Source organism: Micromys minutus, assembly GCF_963924665.1.
Source record: "Micromys minutus genome assembly, chromosome: 23".
Taxonomy (NCBI): domain Eukaryota; kingdom Metazoa; phylum Chordata; class Mammalia; order Rodentia; family Muridae; genus Micromys; species Micromys minutus.
This window is the reverse complement of record NC_137958.1, coordinates 25,388,804-25,410,350: the sequence shown is the minus strand read 5'-3', so window position 1 is coordinate 25,410,350 and position 21,547 is coordinate 25,388,804. Positions and strand designations below refer to the sequence as shown.

The 21,547-nt window shown below is 37.8% G+C and overlaps 1 protein-coding gene across 1 annotated transcript in view; it reads right to left on the bottom strand.

Annotated features, from left to right (window-relative positions):
• ZNF804B (zinc finger protein 804B) overlaps positions 1–19,987 on the bottom strand; it is a gene marked incomplete at both ends in the record, with an annotated part of 486,930 nt that extends 466,943 nt beyond the window's left edge. The window contains one exon of the mRNA XM_080936527.1: positions 19,880–19,987. Within this exon, the coding sequence (XP_080792653.1) occupies positions 19,880–19,987 (108 nt within the window). The remainder of the gene's footprint in view (positions 1–19,879) is intronic.
• Positions 19,988–21,547: the final 1,560 nt, after the last annotated feature.

Genomic DNA, 21,547 nt, shown 5'->3' with positions numbered 1-21,547 from the left:
ACAATCGTATTATTTATTTTAAGTGACAGAAGTCTTGTAACTTTGCTAAAGGAGAAATCAGAACATGAGATGACTATTCATGTAGATATGAACATTTGTACGGGTTTTATTTTTAATCTCATTGTACATACACATATGTATGTGTATATATGTATACATGTATAACTTCTGCCTTTGTAATGTACTGGGAGCATTCTAATTGTGATTAAATACATGAGTGAACTGGCATCTTTTTGAGTACTTACTAATCTGTGTTTGATCATCTAGAATTAACATGTTCTACTTAAAACAAACTTAGTGTTCTTTACCTTTATTATCACTGAGAACTGTGTTTTGAATGGTGAATAATGGTAAATAGTCACCAAGCTCCACAGAGGATGCCCAGAAGAGTTAATACAAAAGGAGAAATTGAAAAGCAAGCAAGCAAGCAAGAAAACTCACCCCCCCCCCATTTTTTTTCTTTTCTTTTCTCTACATTATAATGCAGGAGAGTAATGTAGAGTTGGAATTGCTTCTGTGACTTTACAATATAACATAAATAATACATTTTCAGGCTCCCTATATAAAGTATGTTTTCCAGACCCAAACCCAGACTTGTGATTCATTATATCATTCGATTCTTGAAAATCTGTAACTTAGGCAAATTAGATCACACATGATAGAAATGAGTCCTGAAAACCACTCTATTTTGACATTCCTAAAAAAACATATTATCATATTAGTAATTAATATACCAGTATTAATTCTACTAGTATATTCTAGACTGAGAGAAAAAATGGCCTACACAGGAAATATTTGAATTAATTGTAGTTAGTCAGCCAGCTTGCTCTTTCTCTAAAATATTTACAAATTTTAAATTTTAGTTGAAAACTATATATATATACAGTATATACTATATATATATATATATATATATATATATATATAATGTCCATCATTACATAAAAGTATTTTTGATATTTATTTTCCATTCTGTACTGCATATTTCACTGGAGCAGAAAATATGTGCTACCTGATATGAATACCAGAGTCTTTCTCAGAAACCCAATGCCAGAGACCATAATCATAATGTGGTCCCTCATCAGGGAAATGACTGTTTTATTTACAGGGTTTAGAAGTAGAGAGAGAGGTGCAGGCCAGAGACAGACTAAGAAAGAATATAGCAATGAAAACATTTATTGACCTGGGAAGAAATTTCAGAATATTCTTACATTTCAATCTTATTAGATGGTTGAGTTTGGAGACTGATTTTTGGGATGTCTATGAGAAACAATAACCTATTAATATCTAAGAGTCTAGAGCTCTGAGCTACAGTAAGCAGATTTACTAGACTCCATAGATGCCAATGATCTAATTCTTAGAACCTGTAAAGCTGCATTTTAAAAACAAACTTGCAGAAGTGGGGAAACAAACACATGTTATTTGTGTCACTAAGATAAAGTACTTGACACAAATTTCTAAAGAGGATGAACCATTCACTATAGATGAAAAGTCTCAGATAATTTTCTCAGTATTGCTTGAATCCCTTGGTTCTGTAGACAGAATGTGGTGGGGACAGAACATTTGGCAGAGGCAGTTCACCTCATAGTGTACAGGAAATAAAGACTAGACACCAAAACAAGGAACCCAATAGAACATTCAAAGGTTCTATTGAAGCATTCAAAGAACATTACAGGCACCTACTTGCCCAAACTTATCTCCACCACCTAAATGCTATGGAGCCTCTAAACATAGCATCACAAACTTGAACCTAAGCATTTAACCCTAAGAGGTCTTTTTGGCATTGCATATTCAAAGTACAATAACTAAGTACCTAAATAGAACAGTTATTGTGAGTTATACAAAAAGGTCCTATCTCGTTATAACCATATAAATCCTTTAGCATGGAGACTACTCCCACTTCAAAGAATTTCAACAATGGCAGCATCATGGGCTTCAGTCGATATGCAAATAGCTCTGGCTACCTTTACTTCTAGAAATATTGCTGACCTTTCCAAGTCTGTTGAACTCTCTTATATCCTCTGGTTCATGACTATTTGGTTGTGCTTTTGTTGTTGTTTTTATTTGTTCATATTTGGGGGTTGTTTGTTTTGTTTTGTTTTGTTTGTTTGTTCATTTGAGGCCTGCAGGTTTTGATCCTTAGATATAAATATTTCTATTCTTCTATCGCCTTTCTATAGTTACAAACTTTATTAGCAATACAACACATTTGCAATATGTATTTATGCAAATCAATTGAATCATGCATGTATGTTCATATATGTATATGAAGAAAATATATGTGTGTGTGTATGTGTACATGCAAACATGTAATGAGCTTTCCTCATTCTGTTTTGTATTTTTATAATAAATGGTATAAATGCACTGATAAATATTGATCTATTGACAATCAGTCTGATTCTCACTCTACCTATTTTCCTCTGGGATGAAACTACTTGCTGGAAGCCTATAAAATGCATTGCCCAGAGCCCCTTGCCAGCTGGTTTCCAGTTAGATCTGCCAATATCACTTGCAGGGAAATGCTGGTTACAAGACTGGGAAAAGGATGCTTTTTCTTTAGCTTCTGGATTTGACCACTTTCTTATCTTTGTAATCAGGAGTTCTGATACTGGCAGAAGCAGCATATCCAATGACAGAAGTCATAAAATATCTGGTTGGACAGGGTATCTGGTAACACGAACTCTACTGGGACTTTGAGAGTCTGCAAAGCATCAGTCAGTGGCCTCACGATCTGCATTTGTGCCTTACAACCACCAGTGCCAAAACTCATACCTGCAGGCTCACATCATATCACTTGCTCTTTCTTCTACCAGCCTTGAAGCCATTGACTTCCAGCAAGTGCCACTCATTAAGGATAATAGCTCTTCCGTTTTTATCTACCTTCACCCCTTCAGCGGGTTTGTAGTCATCTCTGTTTGAAAGACTGAGAATGGTTTCTGTTTCCCTACCTATATATCTATGCAAGCATTTTTGCAACACCATGTAGCAGATGATATATATTGAGGAAAATTTATGTACATCAACAGAATGTGGTTGTATAGAAGATTGTTACACATAACAACTTAATCCTTATCATAGTATGTGTACATAGTGCTTGGTCATGTAAAAATTTTTATTTCAAATAATTTTCTGTAGAAAGTAACTTTTTCTTGGGGAAATAATCTGATGAGGGCATATGACTGTTGTTAGACTTTCCAGAGGCAGCAGAAGACACTAGCGCACAGTAATGAGGTTGGATGCTTACCAGGATAGAGACAAGAGTTTTAAATTAAAAATCTATCCATGTAAAACAAAGGAGAAAGATCCTTCTACAAGGAAGTAAGATCATAAAAACAAACACCAACTTCTCTGAATTTGTTCTGATGAAAATACTAAGAGAAACAAAAAGGCGACATCAAATATATCGATGCCTTAAATTAAAGCTGTGTCGGGGAAGCAGGCCACATTAAGCATCTTCATTAGGGACACTGTACACACATTACTCTGTTAGTTGAAGCACTTGGGTTAAACAGTGTTAACTGTTCTGCCTCCACCCAACACACACCATGCCTGTGCTTCTGTTCCCAACACAACGCAGTAGAGAGCAGTCTTACGAGACCATCACACATAGACAGTTTCATTCTGTTTGTGTAAATGTGTAGAATTTCCTGTTACTACACAGGACATTCTAACCAGTCAGAGAAAAAGTCTCCTAACAGGTCTAACACATGGTGCAACAGGTCAGAACTGGCTCCTATCCGTGTGTACTTCTACATCTTTAACATCCATTAGCTTACTTACACCTTCCGGGGGTTGCATGAGACAAGGGATATCTCAAGTAAATCACTTGGAGAGTCGTGACAGCAATGCAATCAAGTGATTAGAAATATAAATGGGGTTTTAAATGGGAGAAGAGGTCTTTGGTCCAGGGAAGGCATGTTTTCCCAGTGCAGGGGAATGCCAAGGCACTGAGGTGGAGAGAGTGGTTGGGAGAGGAAGCACCTTCATGGAAGGAACTGGAAGGGGAGAAGGTGGGAAGAGGGAGGGGATAACATCTGAAATGTAAATACAGAGAATATCAAAAAAAAAAAAAAAAAAAAAAGGAACTGGAAGTCCAACCAGGTCAACCAATCTCTGAAGTTAGTACCTAGAGGAATTTCTAAAGAGTTAGTGGAGGGATGCTTTCTGTAGCTATAATAAAAGAAGGGAGATGTTTTATACTTCCACTTTAAGAGAGAAGGGCAAGTTAATAATATAGGACAAACTACAATCACCTACAAACTACTGACATTTCTGTCCAGAGGCAACCACATAAAAAGCAGTGCACCTCAAGGTTAGCATGCACCCATGCAGATCTCCACAAAATTAATTTGCAACCCTTCTCCCACTGAAAGAAAAAGATCATTCATCATGAATATACTATACAAGTAACTAGATTAATAATGTTTCAGCTCTGAACTTTATTTTTTTTAAACAACTTTATTTTACAAAACAAAGATAAATGTACAGATTTTAAACATTTTTTGCTTAAAATTATACATTTTTGTCAGTACTTTTTTCAGATTTTAACATAATTTTTACATAAAACTATATGAATATATTTTTTAGTCAGTACTTGATTTTTTTCAAGGTTTGATTGTATGCCTTGAAAACTTAATAGTTACAATGAGCTAAAGTAAAACAAAATGTAACATGGAAATAGTTAAAGTTTTCTTGTTTTGTAAATATTTTTTTTTGTTTTGTTTTGTTTTCTTTATTTCTTGGACTTCATACAGTCTGTGAGTTGTTTCTGGGGGAGTGCAAGCCTCTGGGGTTAGCATCCCACTATCAATGACTGCATATTATGTCTGTTCTTTTGTGACTGGGTTATCTCACTCAGGATGATCTTCTCTAGAGGCAGCCATTTTCTTAAGAATTTGGTTAAGTCATTGTTTCTGGTGGCTGAGTAGTATTCCATTGTGTATATGTACCACAATTTTTGTATCCATTCATCTTCTGAGGGACATCTGGGTTCCTTCCAGCTTCTGCTATTATAAATAGAGCTGCTATGAACATTGTGGTGCATATATCTTTGTTGTGTATTAAAGTGTCTCTGGGGTATATGCCCAGAAATGGAATAGCTGGGTCTTCAGGTAGTAAGTATTATGTCCAATTTTCTGAGGTATCGCCAGACAGATTTCCAGAGTGGTTGTATTAGCTTGCAACCCCACCAACAATGGAGAAGTGTTCCTCTTTCTCCGCAGCCTCGCCAGCATCTGCTGTCATCTGAGTTTTGGATCTTGGACAATCTGACTGGTGTGAGGTGGAATCTCAGGGTTGTTTTGATTTGCATTTCCCTGATGGCTAAGGATGTCGAGCACTTCCTCAGATTGAACTTTATTTTCTTGTTTTTGAAGTATTTCCATTAATATAATTCTGCGAATGTTCATAAAACCTCATTGTTACATAGATCATTTGACACAACAAAAATGAAGTAACAAGAACTAGAGTCAGGACAACTGAACAATGCTGTTCATCTCTGTTGGAAGAGTCAAAGTTATGTCTGTTTACTTGACCCAATTTAATTGCTTATTACACAGCCTACATTACAGAGTCTTTCATGGTTGTCTCTCTGCAGATTCTTGTCCAAGTCCCATACCAGGGTTAGGTCCTGCCAGAGGATGTGTCCTGGAATACCTCCACCAGTTCTTCATAGCTCTGATCATCAATAACAAACACTTGGAAAATTTTCAGCAACTATATGGGTAGTGTGGTTGTTTGAATGGAAATGGCCCACATATGCTCATACAGAGTGGCATTGTTCTGAAAAGATTAAGACTTGTGATCTCCTTAGAGGAACTGTGTCACCAGGAAGTTTCAGATGTTCAAACAATAATTCTCTAATGCTGTTGTCTTAGGAGCCAGATGTTGGACTCTCAGCTACCTCTCCAGCACTGTGTCTGCCCCAATGCTGCCATGCTCCCGACTGTGATAATGGACTAAACCTCTCAACTGTTGTCTAGTCCAAATTAAATCATGATGTCTCTAAGATAACTAGGAAAGGTCAAACTGTTGCCTCTCCTGACCCCCCATCTTTCTCCCACATCAGTTACCGTTTCTTCATGGGGGCTAGTCTATTTATAGAGTTGTGGGAAATACATTTTAAGTAAGCTCCACTCCTAGACCACCATCTCCTTTAAGGCAGATTTTGTGCTTGACATGTATTAAGGATCCTCAAATAGACAGTGGCAGCCTAAGATCTAAATTCTGCCATCTCTGAAGTGAAGCCATATTGGCTTGGGAGTTCTCTCCTGAGTACTTGGGTAGCACATGCCCTTTGTCCAAGTAGGGCAGCACAGTGCTCTCCCAGGCAGTGACCTCCTTTCTAGTCCTCACCAATCAGGGTTTCATCTTTGTAGTTCCCATTTTCCGGGGTGCTTTAATTTAACTTACATCCAGCACTCCCCACCAGTCCCTGCATTATCCTCTCAAATGGCCTCCATTTGCTTCATGACACTAAAGGCTAATGCATTTGGCTAAGAGAAGAACCTTTACATGTTCCTTTATATTGAAAAGTGAATCACAGTATGAGGATGTGCTTCTTGTGTCTGTTCATATCTAGTGGTATCTGGATGGAAAGCTTTTACTTTATCTGATAATGATGGAGACTTGACATAGTGGCAGAATTTTCCTTATGGTAACACTTTGGTTTGGTTTGCTTTGCTTTGGTTTGCTTGTTTTGTAGAAGTCTATGATCTTTCACCGTTAAAAACCTTTTCCTTCAGAGAAAGTGGTTCTGCACATGTCACTTTGCCAGGTTTCTAAAATTTCCTGTGAATGAAATACTCTAGTTTAAAAAGTCTTAAAATGTATTAGTCAGTGGCCTACAAATATAATAGAAACCTTTTTACCACCACTGCTCTTCACACCATTCAACGACTACAGCACTCATCAAGATCAGAAATCTAGAGCTAGCCTCATTTGTGATTCAGTCAGGAACATATAACTTCTTAAATTCAGAAGCCATGTTGTATTCCAGTAAACAAATCCTCCAGAATATGCCAGTGTGCTATAGAAATCCACCTCAGCTTATTCTGCATGAATGTGTGAACATCAATATGTTTATATCTACCATCATATTCTTTTCAACGGGTTATACAGAGAAACAACATGATTAGTTTCAGGTACGCTGTATATTCTAATCATCACAGAGGAGAGTGGATGTAACATTTACAATTCGCAGCAGAGTGGCCACTGATTAGAAAGAAACCTAAGAAGTTTCATTACTTTTTAAACACAGCTCCTCAAATCTTACTTCAATGATAACAACAACACCAACAAAAATCATGTAATTAGCAACTGCCACCAAGGACTCCCAGAGCAACCTCACCTAGAACTTGTGAACTACACTACATGCAATTTGCATAGTCAATCAAGAGAATTAAATTTGCTTTAAGATGCTCTGTCTCACTTTTCTCCTGCTCCAACAGGATTTAAACTGGGTTATTTTGAAGGATATCCTCTCCTGACAGCCTAGTCATTGCTGTGGTTCATAAACTTTTAAAGTTAAGTAGGACTACAAATTCTTCTACTTTTATCTTGTATGTAAACAATAGCTTTCTAATTGGACTTATGGCTCAGTCAATCAGTGGACATTCATGTTCATCATTATAAAACTAGCCAATATCTGTGGCTACAGTGGTCTAAGACCCAAGAAGAGACTCTCCTACTATAATTTCCCTAAACCACCATAATTCCTGTGTTCTAATTTTCCTGATGCCCATAGATAAGTGTGGCTCTTACTCTCACCACTTATGTAAGAACTTTTGTCTTTGTAACATCTGTAGACCGTTACACAGATCCACAACTGTGAAGAAAACGGGGAATAATTGTCTGTTATGTACCCAGCCTCAACTGATACATCTATGTGTCATTTATACCTAAAGATCAGAGAAAACTGACAGAGGAAAGGGTAGAATGATTATAAGACCCAGAGACTTAAGATGCCTGCTGCTAGATGGTGTACCCTAGAGAAAAATAGACCCATGAAATTGCAGCAGTATGAGAGCCTGAAAAAAAAAGAAAGAAACTGGCATAATGACACCAGATGACATGCTAGCAAGCCCAGAGGAAATTCTGTGGCATCCTACTAAATTAACTGCTACAATGGAATGTAGGCAATGCCTTCTGAGAAAGGAGGAAATCAGTTTTTTCCAAACACAATACAGATTTGGTAGGTTGTATACACGTGTGTGTATGTGTGTGTGTGTATGTGTGTGTGTCTGTGTGTGTGTGTGTGTGTGTGTGTGTGTGTGTGTAATATATGTATTTATGTTCATGCACAACAAGAGACCATGAATTTCAGGGCACAGAAGAAGTTGAGGTAGGTGTAGGGACAAATATGAAGTAGACACACACACACACACACACACACACACACACACACACACACACACTCACACTCACACACACACACACACCTTAATTACCTTGTTTCCAGAGAGGCTAAAACTTAAGAGTAACATTCTGGGATCTTGTAGACTTCAGGTGAGAATTTTGTTCTGCCTCAACTCATGAAAAGCAGCAGAATGGCAAGCAAGTAAATATGACTGAATCCTTGCTTACAGCAACACTGTCCTCAGGTAAGTACAGAACCACTCTCTAGAGATAGGCAGTAACCTTTCCTAACAGCATAATCTCCTTCATGAAATCTTATGTCCTAATACCACTGCAATAGTAATCTATTTCAGCAGATATCTGGAAGGCATATAACATCTCCAAGCTATAGCATTTAGGAATAGCTGCATATACACATATGTCATCCAAACTAGATATGGTTATCTTAGTCTTTATATATAATCTTCTTGGCAACTATACTATTTTTAACACAAAGATAATTTTTACCATCGTATCTACTTACAAATTTGTAGTTTTTCTCACGTTTTTCTATCATTTGATCTTTTATTAAAAATCCAATGTAAGTGTGCCTGTCTTTTAATCACTATTTATTGCCTTGCCACTAAGTACATAATTTCAGTCTCCTCTTCAAATGATGAAAATGCAACAGAGCCATTCCTATCCATTCGCAAGAAATTTCTAAACCCACAAAGTGGTTGTATCTTCGATTTTCAATATGGAATATTAAGCAAAAGATAATAAGATGTTTCACAGATATTAACCTGGATTTAATCTATGTATTTTATCAGCATAAATCCATATGTTGTTACCCAATCAGTATTCTCTTACTCTGTTTATTCCATAGAGCAAGACTGTGTTAGCCATCAAAGTAAAGCAGAAGCAAAAGCAATGTCATGTGGCTCCTCATCCCAACCCCCACCACTGACAGCCTTCATTCACTCAGCAGCTGTCAGTTGAGCTGATCTTAACACTTTTACTTTATTTCACACTTTTATTCATTGTGTGTCTTTGGGAGTGCATCTAATGGTGGTCTGGAAACTTTGCTTGCAGGAATTTAGTCTCTCCTTCTACAGTGTGCACTCCCAAGGCTGAGCTCAAGTTGACAGACTTGACTGGAAATGACTTCACCTGCTTAGCCAAGTAACTGAAATCACCAAAACTTTCTTAATTATCTTTTGTTAGGACAGCCTTTTTCATTTGGGTAGGAGTAAACCCACATCATGTTGCAACTGAAGCTTCCAGGTTTCTCTAAAATTACACTTAAACATAAAGATATTTAAAAGGAAACCTGATTGTAGCACACCAACTTTTAGTTCATATTATATTTCAATATGATTTTTTTTAAAAAAAGAATCCCTGTAGGATCCAGAACAGTCAAGGATACCACAAGAAAACATGCAGCATCAAATCTGTACCCATAGGATCTCACTGAAATTGAACACTAATAAAATAATAATAATAATAATAATAATAATAATAATAACAACAATAATAATTTTAAATTATATTATATATGACTATAGAAGTTTGAGAGAATTTACAGTATTGCGATTCTATTCATATTGTCACAGTTATTTAAATGAATGCAATTTTAAAAGGTGGCTAAAATTGAAAGTGATTAAATCTAAGACTAAGCTAAAAAATTCTTATTATATGCCTTTTAAATGATTTGATGTTTGTTATTGATTTATTTTCCAATTACAGTAGATAGCACAATAGAAAACATCTGGGAAAAGGAGACAGTATATAAAAAATATGGACACTAGTTTTCTACCTATGCCACAACACCTTACAGTTTATCTTACTGGGAAGGTAAGAAGCACCAGTACAATTCATCACATGAAAAAAAAAAAAAAAAAAAAAAACTTCAATGAACACTTAATAGTTGCAGAATTCACATGCAATTTAGATACAGCAAAATAGTGTATTTTATATGTGAAAATGTTCCTCATGAGCACTTTACTCCTTCATATGACTAAGCAATGTTAAACTGCCAACCTCCTCTGAATATTTAGACATATTGCAAAAAATGAAGATCTTCTTGGCTCCCAATATTGCCCATTTAAGAGGACATACTAGGTATCAGTGGTAGAAATGATGAAAGAAGCAGGGACCTTTGAGGAAGTACAAAAGAAAATATCATTAGGTTGTTGGTCTTAAATATTACACTCTTATGAGAATGATCACAAAAATTTCCTATTCTTGTTCTAATGTAAAATATTTATCTCCTATTACTTTCAATTAGAATCCTCTCTGAGATAAAAATCACAACAGGACTATGGCTATGATAATTCTAGAAGTACCATATGGGTATCTACCTACTTGACTGGGTTTTAGGTGAATGTCTACACACCTTAGCTTCTGAGCTGTAACTCTAACTTCAAAGCCAGCAGTGTGGTATCTCAAGACTAACCTCAGCTGCACCTGCCCATTCCTTACACATGGACCACAGCTTCATGGTCCAGATTAATCTTCTCAATATTTTGAATTATACCTGTGTCTTAGTCAGGGTTTCTATTCCTGCACAAACATCATGACCAAGAAGCAAGTTGGGGAGGAAAGGGTTATTCAGCTTATAATTCCATATCACTGTTCATCACCAGAGGAAGTCAGGACTGGAACTCAAGCAGGTCAGGAAGCAGGAGCTGATGCAGAGGCCATGGAGGGATGTCACTTACTGGCTTACTTCTCATGGCTTGCTCAGCCTGATTTTATAGAACCCAGGACTACTAACCCAGGGATGGCACCACCCACAATGGGCTGGGCCCTCCCCACTTGAACACTAGTTGAAAAAAATGCCTTACAGCTGGATCTCATGGAAGCATTTCCTCATCTGAGGCTCCTTTCTCTGTGATAACTGCAGCTTGTGCAACGTTGACAAAATCCAGCCAGTACAATTGACCCCTTGTCAACTTGACAGGCAAACAAATCAATATTAAGCTTCAACCCTTACTTTCTTGTTCATCCCCAATATCTAGATAACATTAAGGGTCCCACAGCTTTTACCAATCTTACATTTTAAAATTGCAATACCTTTCAAATATTCAGACTCTTAAAAATCAAGGTCTTTTCACAATTCAAAGTCTCTAAACTCTGGGCTCCTCTTCTGCCTTCCAGAGGGAAAGATACCAGGGAACAGTCACAGTCTAAGCAAAATCAATTTTAACCATCCGGTGTCTGGGAATCTACTTACAAAGTTCTGGGCTCCTCCAAGGGCTTGAGTTAACTTCTCCAGCTCTGCCCTTTGTAGCACATACTTTGTCTTCTAGGCTCCAGCTGCTTGTTCTCCACTGTCGCTGCTGTTCTTGGTGGTCATCTCATGGCACTGGCATCTCCAAAACACCACTGTCAGTCCTGGGGCACTAATTGCCACTGAGGATCCACCTGCACCAATGGACTTCCATGGCCTCTCACAATGCCGAGCCTCTGCTTCTCTCCATGATCCCTTCATTCCTTCCAAACCAGTACCACCTGACTGATTCTTACACATTACCAAGTCAGTCACAGCAGGAGGTACAAACTTGGCTATCTCTGGAACACATCCTCTTTGTGCTCTCAGAAAACTATTCCCAGAAGACTTTACCTAAATGATGCTGGTCTCTTCTTAATCACCACCAATCTCCCAGATCCAGCGGACCAGCACCAATAGTCCCAGAAATTCAAAGGTTTTGCTTTAGTAGTTTTGGTATCTTGTTAACCACAGCTGATTCTTCAGCCCCAGATAACCAAAACCACACAATCTTCACAACCAAAACAGAAACAGCCTGATCAAAAAGTCTTTAATCTTGCCTCTGAAATTTCACAAGCCAGGCCTCCATATTCCGCACTGTTTTCAACATTATCTTCCAATCTCCTACTGACCATGCCACAGAGCTCTTAATATGCCTTTGGCTCTTCTAGCTCAAAGTTCCAAAGTCCTACCACAGCCCTCCCCAAAACATGGTCAGGTTGTCACAGGAATACCCCACTATGCTGGTACCAATTTGTCTTAGTCAGGGTTTCTATTCCTGCACAAACATCATGACCAAGAAGCAAGTTGGGGAGGAAAGGGTTATTCAGCTTACACTTCCATATACCTGTTCATCACCAGAGGAAGTCAGGACTGGAACTCAAGCAGGTCAGGAAGCAGGAGCTAATGCAGAGGCCATGGAGGGATGTCACTTACTGGCTTGCTCAGCCTGCTTTCTTATAGAACCCAGGTCTACCAGCCCAGGTATGGCACCACCCAAAATGGGCTGGGCTCTCCCTCCTTGATCACTAGTTGAGAAAATGCCTTACAGCTAAATCTCATGGAGGCATTTCCTCAACTGAGGCTCCTTTCTCTGTGATAACTCCAGCTTTTGTCAAGTTGATACAAAACCAGCCAAAACAACCTGGAAAAAAACTCTTCTGGATATAATTCAAGTGCTAGAATTCTGCAACCATAATAAAATTTAAGAGTGAATAATGTTTGGATAAGTTGATCAATAAGATCTTTACAGCACCCAGACATTATGAAAAAGTCAAATAAATAAATGTATTAAAATAAAAAAAAAGACAGATTTATAGTTAGAAATTGGTCATATGCATACCCTGATTCCTCTCCTCAGACATCTCTACTTACTGAGCCTGGAAGATTACCATGCGAAAGGGAGCACTTATTCCAAGATTAGAAAGGTCTGCGTTAGAAGATTCTTAGAGGAGACAAGTTTAGGAAATAAATTTCCTCCTAGAGTTCCACTAGAACCAAAGGGGACATTCAGGCCAGTTAAAGCTATAATATAGTTGACATCTTTTCTGTAAACAACATCATTTTTTACAAGAGAACATTATCCTAATTAAAGTTGTATTAGGTTTTTTAAAGATCCTCCACCTTGCAACATCAGAAGTGCATACACATACCAACATGCTTGTCTGGTAATACCTGCTAACATTTACTGGACACTCAATGAATGTCAAGTGCTGCTCTCAAAGCACCATAGTAGGAGCATCTACCCTTGCTGTGAAGAAGTATAAATCAAAGCTACAGTAACTTTTATAATGCTATTTAATTGTTAACTGTTTAAGATTAGGGAGTTTGACTCCAAAGCTTTACCTGTAACACTTAAACTGTCTGTGCTAAGACAATAGTTTCAACCATGAAGAGAAATGTATCCACAGATGATAGACAACAGGGAAGACAAATGTCCCCACTGTATGCATTACATCTGGATGTTGGAAAAATGTAGTTACCCTTTATGGATGTCTAGAAGGAATGTGTGAATGGACAGTAGAGACTGGTGGCCTTTCTGTCACTACGGTGAAACTTAGGGTAAAGTAAAATACTCAGTGAACACTGTTAGGAGAGGGGCATGTGTGAGATCAGAGAAGAAATGGGAGGAAATCCTACATTATGATCTAGAAATAAAGGTTGTGCTTGAATGGTGACTACAGGGAACATACAGTTGAGTGAATGCCTAGACAAGATAGCGTGTGCTCACTGTTTCCAGGAGCTAGTGTCTCTGAGGTTCCAGACATGGTGCCATCTATCGCATGAAAAAATTAAGATGCTGAAAAACAGACAATCAACCAATGAAAGAATAAAACTCAGCAATAAGAAAAATGGAGGGTATTGTTTAAAACGAACTTGTAACATGTGTTTCAAAATGAGGCGTATTTCCAGAGAAGTGAACTAAAATCTGCCAAAGAGAACTCACCATTGTCAAAGACCCCAAACTGGCAGCCTTGCTAAGAATGAAGAAGCTCAAAACTGGGTAGCATGGAGTCTCCAATGTCAACTTCACGTAGTAACAGCCTATGCTGTGTTATTTATAACTTGTTTTGACAATAAATCTAAGTCTCCTGAAGAAAATTTCATGCATTAAAACAACAAGACATAGATTTTAAAAGAATGGGGACCCCAGAGAATTAAATGAGGCTCATACTGACAATGAGCAGCAAGCACAGGTGAATCCTGGGGTGTGAGGCCAACCTTTGATGCCTAGCATTTTACCTCTGGTCTTCCTATCAGCCAGAGGAACACAGAAATGAAAATCAGTTTACTAAATAGGCATTTTTCTCTTGGGGAAAAAATATTTGCTGTCCCAGATTTCGATTTCAGATATCATACTCAAACCACGGAAAACTTCAGCTCAACACATTAGGTGTCCATCTCTGTAAAACTGAGATCTTTAGCAAAAACTAATTTTAAAATAACGTCTTCATTCTAAAAACCTGATTCATATGTTTATATTATTACATCCACGAATACTATCTAAAATTAAATTGACCCATCTTTTCAGAGTATCAAGTTCAGTTAGTCCTTCAAATGAGTAAGAGTATACACTGGGAATTCCTGTGTTCCTATTAGCACAGAGTTTCTTCATGTGGACCTATCCACTAAGTGTGTTTCTGTGTGTGTGTGTGTGTGTGTGTGTGTGTGTGTGTGTGTGTGTGTGACATAAGTATTGGGTTTGTTATGAGACTGTCACAAGCAAATTACATTTAAGAAATAGAATTCTAAACTTTTATTTAAATTATTTTCTTAGAATATATAAGTATGTGGCAAAGGGTTACTATGACATAATCAGTTAACTTCCCACTTGAAGGTACTTGGTAGAGATACTGGGCATATCCCTGATTATTCTTGCTCTTGTTTCTTCTTTCTACTGACTTAAAACAACTTTCATTGAAGCTCTGTTCTTATTTTTCCATGGAAAATACATCTTTTAGTGCAACACATTGTACAGTAAGTACTTTAGCTACAATTACTACTAATTTTTAAATTGGGAATGTTTGGGTTCGATGTCATCAATCATCCAGTTTACCAGACACATGATCCCAATGTGTTTTATATTTTAGTTCCAAAATATAAAGCAGAAACTTGTTTGTTTTCATTTGAGTACTAAACACAAATAAACAAGATAGAAGATAAATACCAAGGAACAACAAAAACCACAAATTAAAGTCCTTGGATACTAACTTCCTACATATGGAAATTTTCTGAAGTTAAATTAACACAGGTTCATTTAAATAAGAATGGTGACACTCTTTTCTTCAGATAAATTGTAAGCACAGATTTTATAAGCATTCTGAAAGAGAAGGCAGGGATAAAAAGACAAGGAAAAGAAAGCAGTTTGCTTACTATGGTATTTGATATTAAAAGAAAATATTAGCTCAAAATCTAGCACAGTCCTTATTAAAAATATGTGAAAGTAGTATGCAGTGCTAAATTTAAAACAAAAGACCCTTGACTTTTCTATTAGAGGGCATGTCTTCATAATTAAAGTTGACACATGAAAAATACATGTTTGGGAGTTAATAATATTGTTATTCTCTACTTACTCATAAGTATCTTGCAAATGTTCATGAATGATCAAGATAGGCATTAATAAGACACACTAAGACCTAACTATTCACTTACTTATTTAGAAAATTCCTTGTTCAGAAACTTCGAGGTTTCCATCATTTCTTGAATAACATCTCTCATTTCTGATATACATTTGTAATTATACAAAAGGAAGTGAAAAGATTTGGATGTGTTTTGGGTACACACCTTCTAGTTACACTAGGTGATTTAGACAAATGTAGAACCCAGGATAAGACTGTTAGATGTAAAACTATTCAAGGACCATAGTATAAGCAATTAACACTTGAAAGGTTCTCCTCCACAGGGTACTTTAGGTATCAAAGCAGGCTTTTCTGTTCCTCTTGAATTTTAACTATATTGTGCCCAAGAAGAAATCCAGACTTGTAACTCACTCTAATTTAAAGGAGAGTTATGATGAAGTATATAAAATAGGTTAAATACACAGCGATGATTAGTCACTAAAGGATCAAGTACAAGAATGAATGTCTTACTATTAATCACATGTAGATTAAGCAATACATAAAATAGACACTGAAATTGATCTAAAGTTTAGATGATACTTCAGAGTACATAAACATAACTAAGAATCAATTGAAGAGTATATTTATGCTCCTGGGAGGATATCATTTTATTGAATTCAAACATAGCGATAGAGTTTTAAGATTTTCTTAATGAATCCTACAATTAACCAAGAATGTAACCAAATTATACATGCTTGGTGGCTAAAAGGAACTATAATATATAGGTAGGTGTACTTCTTGAACATAGTCAGGCACATGTGTCTGGATACCTATCTAGCCTATGGGTATGTGCAGCTAATACTGGCTCTTACAGGCATTGCACAATTACAGTAGTTTAACGTTGAGAAAATATAGAAGATAAACATCTTAAAATTTAGAATAGTATTTGTTTTAAATAGACTTTTACATTAAACATCAAACACACTATTATGTTATCTGTATCTTTAGTGAGTTTAGAGAAACATAAGCCATCACAAATCAATGATTCACATGATCATTAGAATGAAAACACAATTTTCTATTTTTTTCATGCAGAACAAACAGATTATAAGATACTTCTGTGTTAACTTTCAAGCTAGTAAAAGAATTCCACTCTAGGATTTTCAGTTTACTAATCTGTCAGTATTTTTATGGGACAAAACACTATATTGCTTTAAATATCAATTAATTATTTCATATTTATTTTGATGATACTTGAGGTGTTATAAATGAAAACTCTTTAAGTTATATATATGTATGTTCATATGTATGTGTGTGTGTATAGGTATGTGTGTGTGTGTGTCTTTATAACTAACTCTCTCTTGTACTTTGAGTTTATTAGCTGTTGTTACCATTATACAGAGATATAGCTTGAATATAAGAAATTTGCATAAATACTTTTAAATATCTGGAGACTCAACCATATTATATATTAAACAGCAAAATACCAAATCTATATTTTACAGGTGTAATTATAGAAAAAATTAAAAAGAAATGTATTAAGCTAAAAAGGAATTGTTACCTTTCTTCTTTCCACAAGAGAATACAAAATATTCTCATTTAGGAACTGTACTTTAGTGAATGTTAAGGGATGTCCAACTTTTAGATAGCTCTGCTGACAACAACTGTGTGGAATAAATAGAGAGAGGGAGGTTAAAAACGTGAGGCTAAACATTCAGCACTGGGAGACTTGGTGAAAATTTGTTATCAGCTAACATCCCAGTCTGCCGTTCTAGGTAAATAGAAGCTTGGGAAGTTCCAATTAGAGGGAACATCCAGTTTCAGATCATTCTAGAAATTAACTTGGACATGTATTGTAATGGTAGGTAACTATTTCAAAACTGTAAATTACCATATTTAATTGTTATATGATTAATAAGCTTAATATTTATATTGACGGAATATGACTTAAATGTCAACCTGGCTATAACTTAGAAGGTATTGTTGAATATAAAAATAAGTACATATATATTTTATTTTTAATTTGATGCTTTACAACCTGTTGTTCGAAATGGCAGGCACACACTCTAGAGCCTAGGAAGTAGGGACTTATTTTGCCTTAGAGAGAAAGACATCATACCATAGGAAGAGAATTTAAACCAAATAAAGACTTATCTCAACAATTCAATGGGGACAAAGAAGAGATGAATGACACATAACCCAGTTTATATAAAAGACTGGTCAAAGTCTTTCTTTTTATGAATTCCTGGTAAAATGTGAACTTAAAAAACAAAAACAAAAGAACAAAAGAAGAAATGGGTTTACATAGCACACTTGAAAGGTATTTTACTTTTTTCTAAAATAGCTCATACACCATTTCAGTGAGCATCCAATGAGTCAAACTGAAGAGACTTTTACAACAAAGTAAGCAAATTAGCACAGTAATTGAATCAGTCAAGTACACTATACAAATAGTACACCATAGGTGTGCAGCTATACCCTGGACAACCTATGCACCCATATGGATGGAAGGCTGGTGTCTGTCATCTACATTTACACGTCCAGTCTGTATGAGGTCAGCCAAGCTTTGGGGACATGAGCAACCAGAGAGGCACAGAAATATCCTTAATCAAAGGACAGAAATTATATTTTTAAGCAACTGGAAAATTTAGTTCAACATCATATTCTAGTATCCTTAAATAGAATTCAAATATGTAGATATGATGAGAAATTTCTTGCATTCCAAGACTGAGACATACATACTAGAACACAGTATTTCAACTCAGGAAGGTTATGGAGACAACCACGGGGCTTAGCAACACACTAACAAAGAATGCCAGCTTTAAAAAAAATAGAGCATTCTAGGTTTGCAAGACAACATGTGCTTAAGGAAGAACTTGGAGGAAAGGTTTGCCCTGAGGAAAATGCGTCTGACAGTTGAACACTGTAATAGTTTGCTGAGGCTGCAGAAACCCAAATCCTCAAAATCTTTAAAGCAGGCAAGACTCAGACCCCACTGCCTAGGCTGACTGTGGGTTATATTTTTCAGTCAGCTGGAACTGCCAAGTCCCTTTCTAGCCCTGTGAGTTTAATTGTAGCTGTTAATGCAAACAGTGCATTCCCAGTAACATTTCTGGCTCTCTCTCATTTAGTTTGGGGTGTTACAACAACACACACTTTAAAGTATGTGAAAACAGGAGCAACGAGTTTGTCACTGGGAATCTTAGTAATGTATGTATGTGAGTATGTGTCCCTCCTGATTCCAGATTCCTCGTGCAAATCACACGTGCTGTTTAACTGGTGGCATTTATAATATTCGGCAGTTGTAAACAGTTCACAGGAAAGAAGTATTCAGCTGCCATGGAAAGTATGAGGTAGAAAATACTCGACGAGTTAATTTCTTCCTCTGTATGTCATGCAGAATAAAATACTCTCAAAATCAGAATAGAAAAGTTGTTCATACAGTTTGGATACTTGGTCACTTACTGTGGTCTAAAACTGGTTATACATGTATATATACTCAACTATGCACGTAAGCATGCACATACAAATCCATTTTTATTTAAACTTGTTTGAACCCTTAAAAATTATTAGTTTATAGCACTTGTGAGTGAGTCGATATAGTAAAGCCTTTGACTTTGGAGGACAGAATTTGAACAGTTTACTAAGTCAAATGAGGGCACTCAAATTGCTGTTTAAGAAATTTTCAGTATTATAGCAAGCAACCCAATTTGGATATCTACAATCAACTCATTCACTTCCTTCTAAACTGAAGAACCTGAGTATTGGGCTTTAGAACACTTTGAAAATCCACCCCCTTTTCATTTTACCATGTCAAACCCCTTGAGTTTATTTTCTTACAACACAGTTGTAACATGATTAAACTCATTTAAAAGTATGACTTCACAAAATCACATTATAGAGCATCACTCAAACTTTCTACACTACCCAAATCTGCAAATTTCTACGTGGATTCTGCTGGAAGATCTACCTTCATCACTGCAGTTTTAACTGTGTTCAGAAATCATTTGCCATGCATACCACTACAGATCAAATAACCAGGAAGACAAGAAACACCTAAATACACACCCTTAGCTATAATAAGTGAGACCGTGCTTACTCCCTAGGAGTCTAGCCCCTCTCTATCTGGCAGGAGAGTATCTCCTTAATGTCTCTTTTTGTTTGCATTCGGTTTTGAATGTGTGCGGATGGGTGTGTGCGCCTGGGTGCACATTACCGGAGATGGAGATCCATTCTTGCAGAGGGGTCCTCGGAAGACTCCCTTAATGCCCCGGTAGTGCCCATTGCTAAGATGTCTCGAACTGATGACCAGGTAACAAGCCATGTGGGTCCTGGATGGAGGTGCAGTCTCAACTCCTCACTGAGCGACCAACGGGCAGGGAGAAGCAGGCTGGCTTCTCAGCAGCAACAGTGACTGCCACCTCCTGAGAAGAAGAAGCCAGCAGCAAGCTGGGGACAGAGTGCCCGCGCGCCCCTGCTCCTCGACCTGCGCGTGATTCTCGCTGCCCACAGTGGCTGCTCTGACTGAGGCGGTGGCGGCAGCAGCCCAGAACACTTAGGGGACCTGGCGAACCAGTCCACATGCTGCTCTGAAGAGGCGGCGCTCAAAGGCGGGCTGAAGATGTGCTTTTTAAAGGACAACTTCCTGGGTCCAGCAGGGAATCGGAGTCCTCCGCCCCCTTTGCCCCGCCCCCTGCTCTGGGTGCAGAAGGAGTGGGGTGGAGACACTCAGGTACAAGTAGGCATTTTCCAGCCATAGAGTACCCAGGCTGAGCTGCAGGCTGTGGAACCCAGGTTGCAGCCCATGCAGCCTGTACCAGGAGCGTGGTGTTCCTCTGAGCGCCCAAGAGCTGCCCCCTCTGCAGTGTCCGGGAGAGGGCGAGCGCCAGGATTTGAAGACTACCGCAGCAAGGCGCCAGGATGGTGAGCCCTCAGCTTGAAGCAGTGGAGTCTGTAGGGTCTAGTTTCACAGAGTGGCAAGGAGAGATGACAGCTGCCACACCTGCCTCACTGCCCTGCCTTCTGGAACCACCAGCGCCAAGCTCTTGGCCCTTCTGCCCCGCTCCTCAGCCAACTTTCTAAGGGGGTTAGGGGACTGCACCTAAGAAGAGGAAGGTTGAAAGATGTAGAAGGAGAGCATTTCCTTTCCTCATTTTATGCCTGCTCACCTCTAGGGCCCCGTGCATCAAGGCATCAATGGCCAAAAAAGAAAAAAAAAAAAAAAAAAAAAAAAAAAAAGCTTCTCAATCTCCAGTAGGTTCAGCTGAAACCAAGCAGGAGCCCATTAGATAACACAGGGGTGGCCCGTTCTTGGCAGAAAAGGGAACTTTCAGATGGCAAACTTACTCAAGAAAGGTGTAGACACCAATGCACAGGTCTATGTGCACATATATGCACATATCTAGCTACAAAGGGTCATTTATGAACCTTTTTCTGCTAGTTAAGATGCAGTTGTTTTGGTAGCTAGAGGTCTTTGTTTTCCCAATCGCTAATAACCATGCTAATGGTGGTCTTTGGTTAAGTGTAAATTAAGCCACCAGGGAACTAACTGGACTGAAAATAAAACATCTGTGCAAAAAATAGGCGCTGAAAAATAGAGAACCATTCGGAGGCGGGGGCGGGGGCAGCAGGAGAGGGGGACTAAAATTGCCTTCTCTTGTGCAATTCCTCTCTATCCAACTCAACCAGAGATCAGTGCAGGGAAGCCTGAGAGGGTATATTCTTGCAATCTTTGTCACTCAGCTCTGGGTTACTTGAAACATCACTGCTGTTGTAGCTCCTGGTTCTATCTATCCTCTCTTACACTGAGCAAATGCCCCACGCACACACGACAGAAACATATAAAAATAAATCAGTCTTTAAATGTTTCCAGTTAAGACAGCTC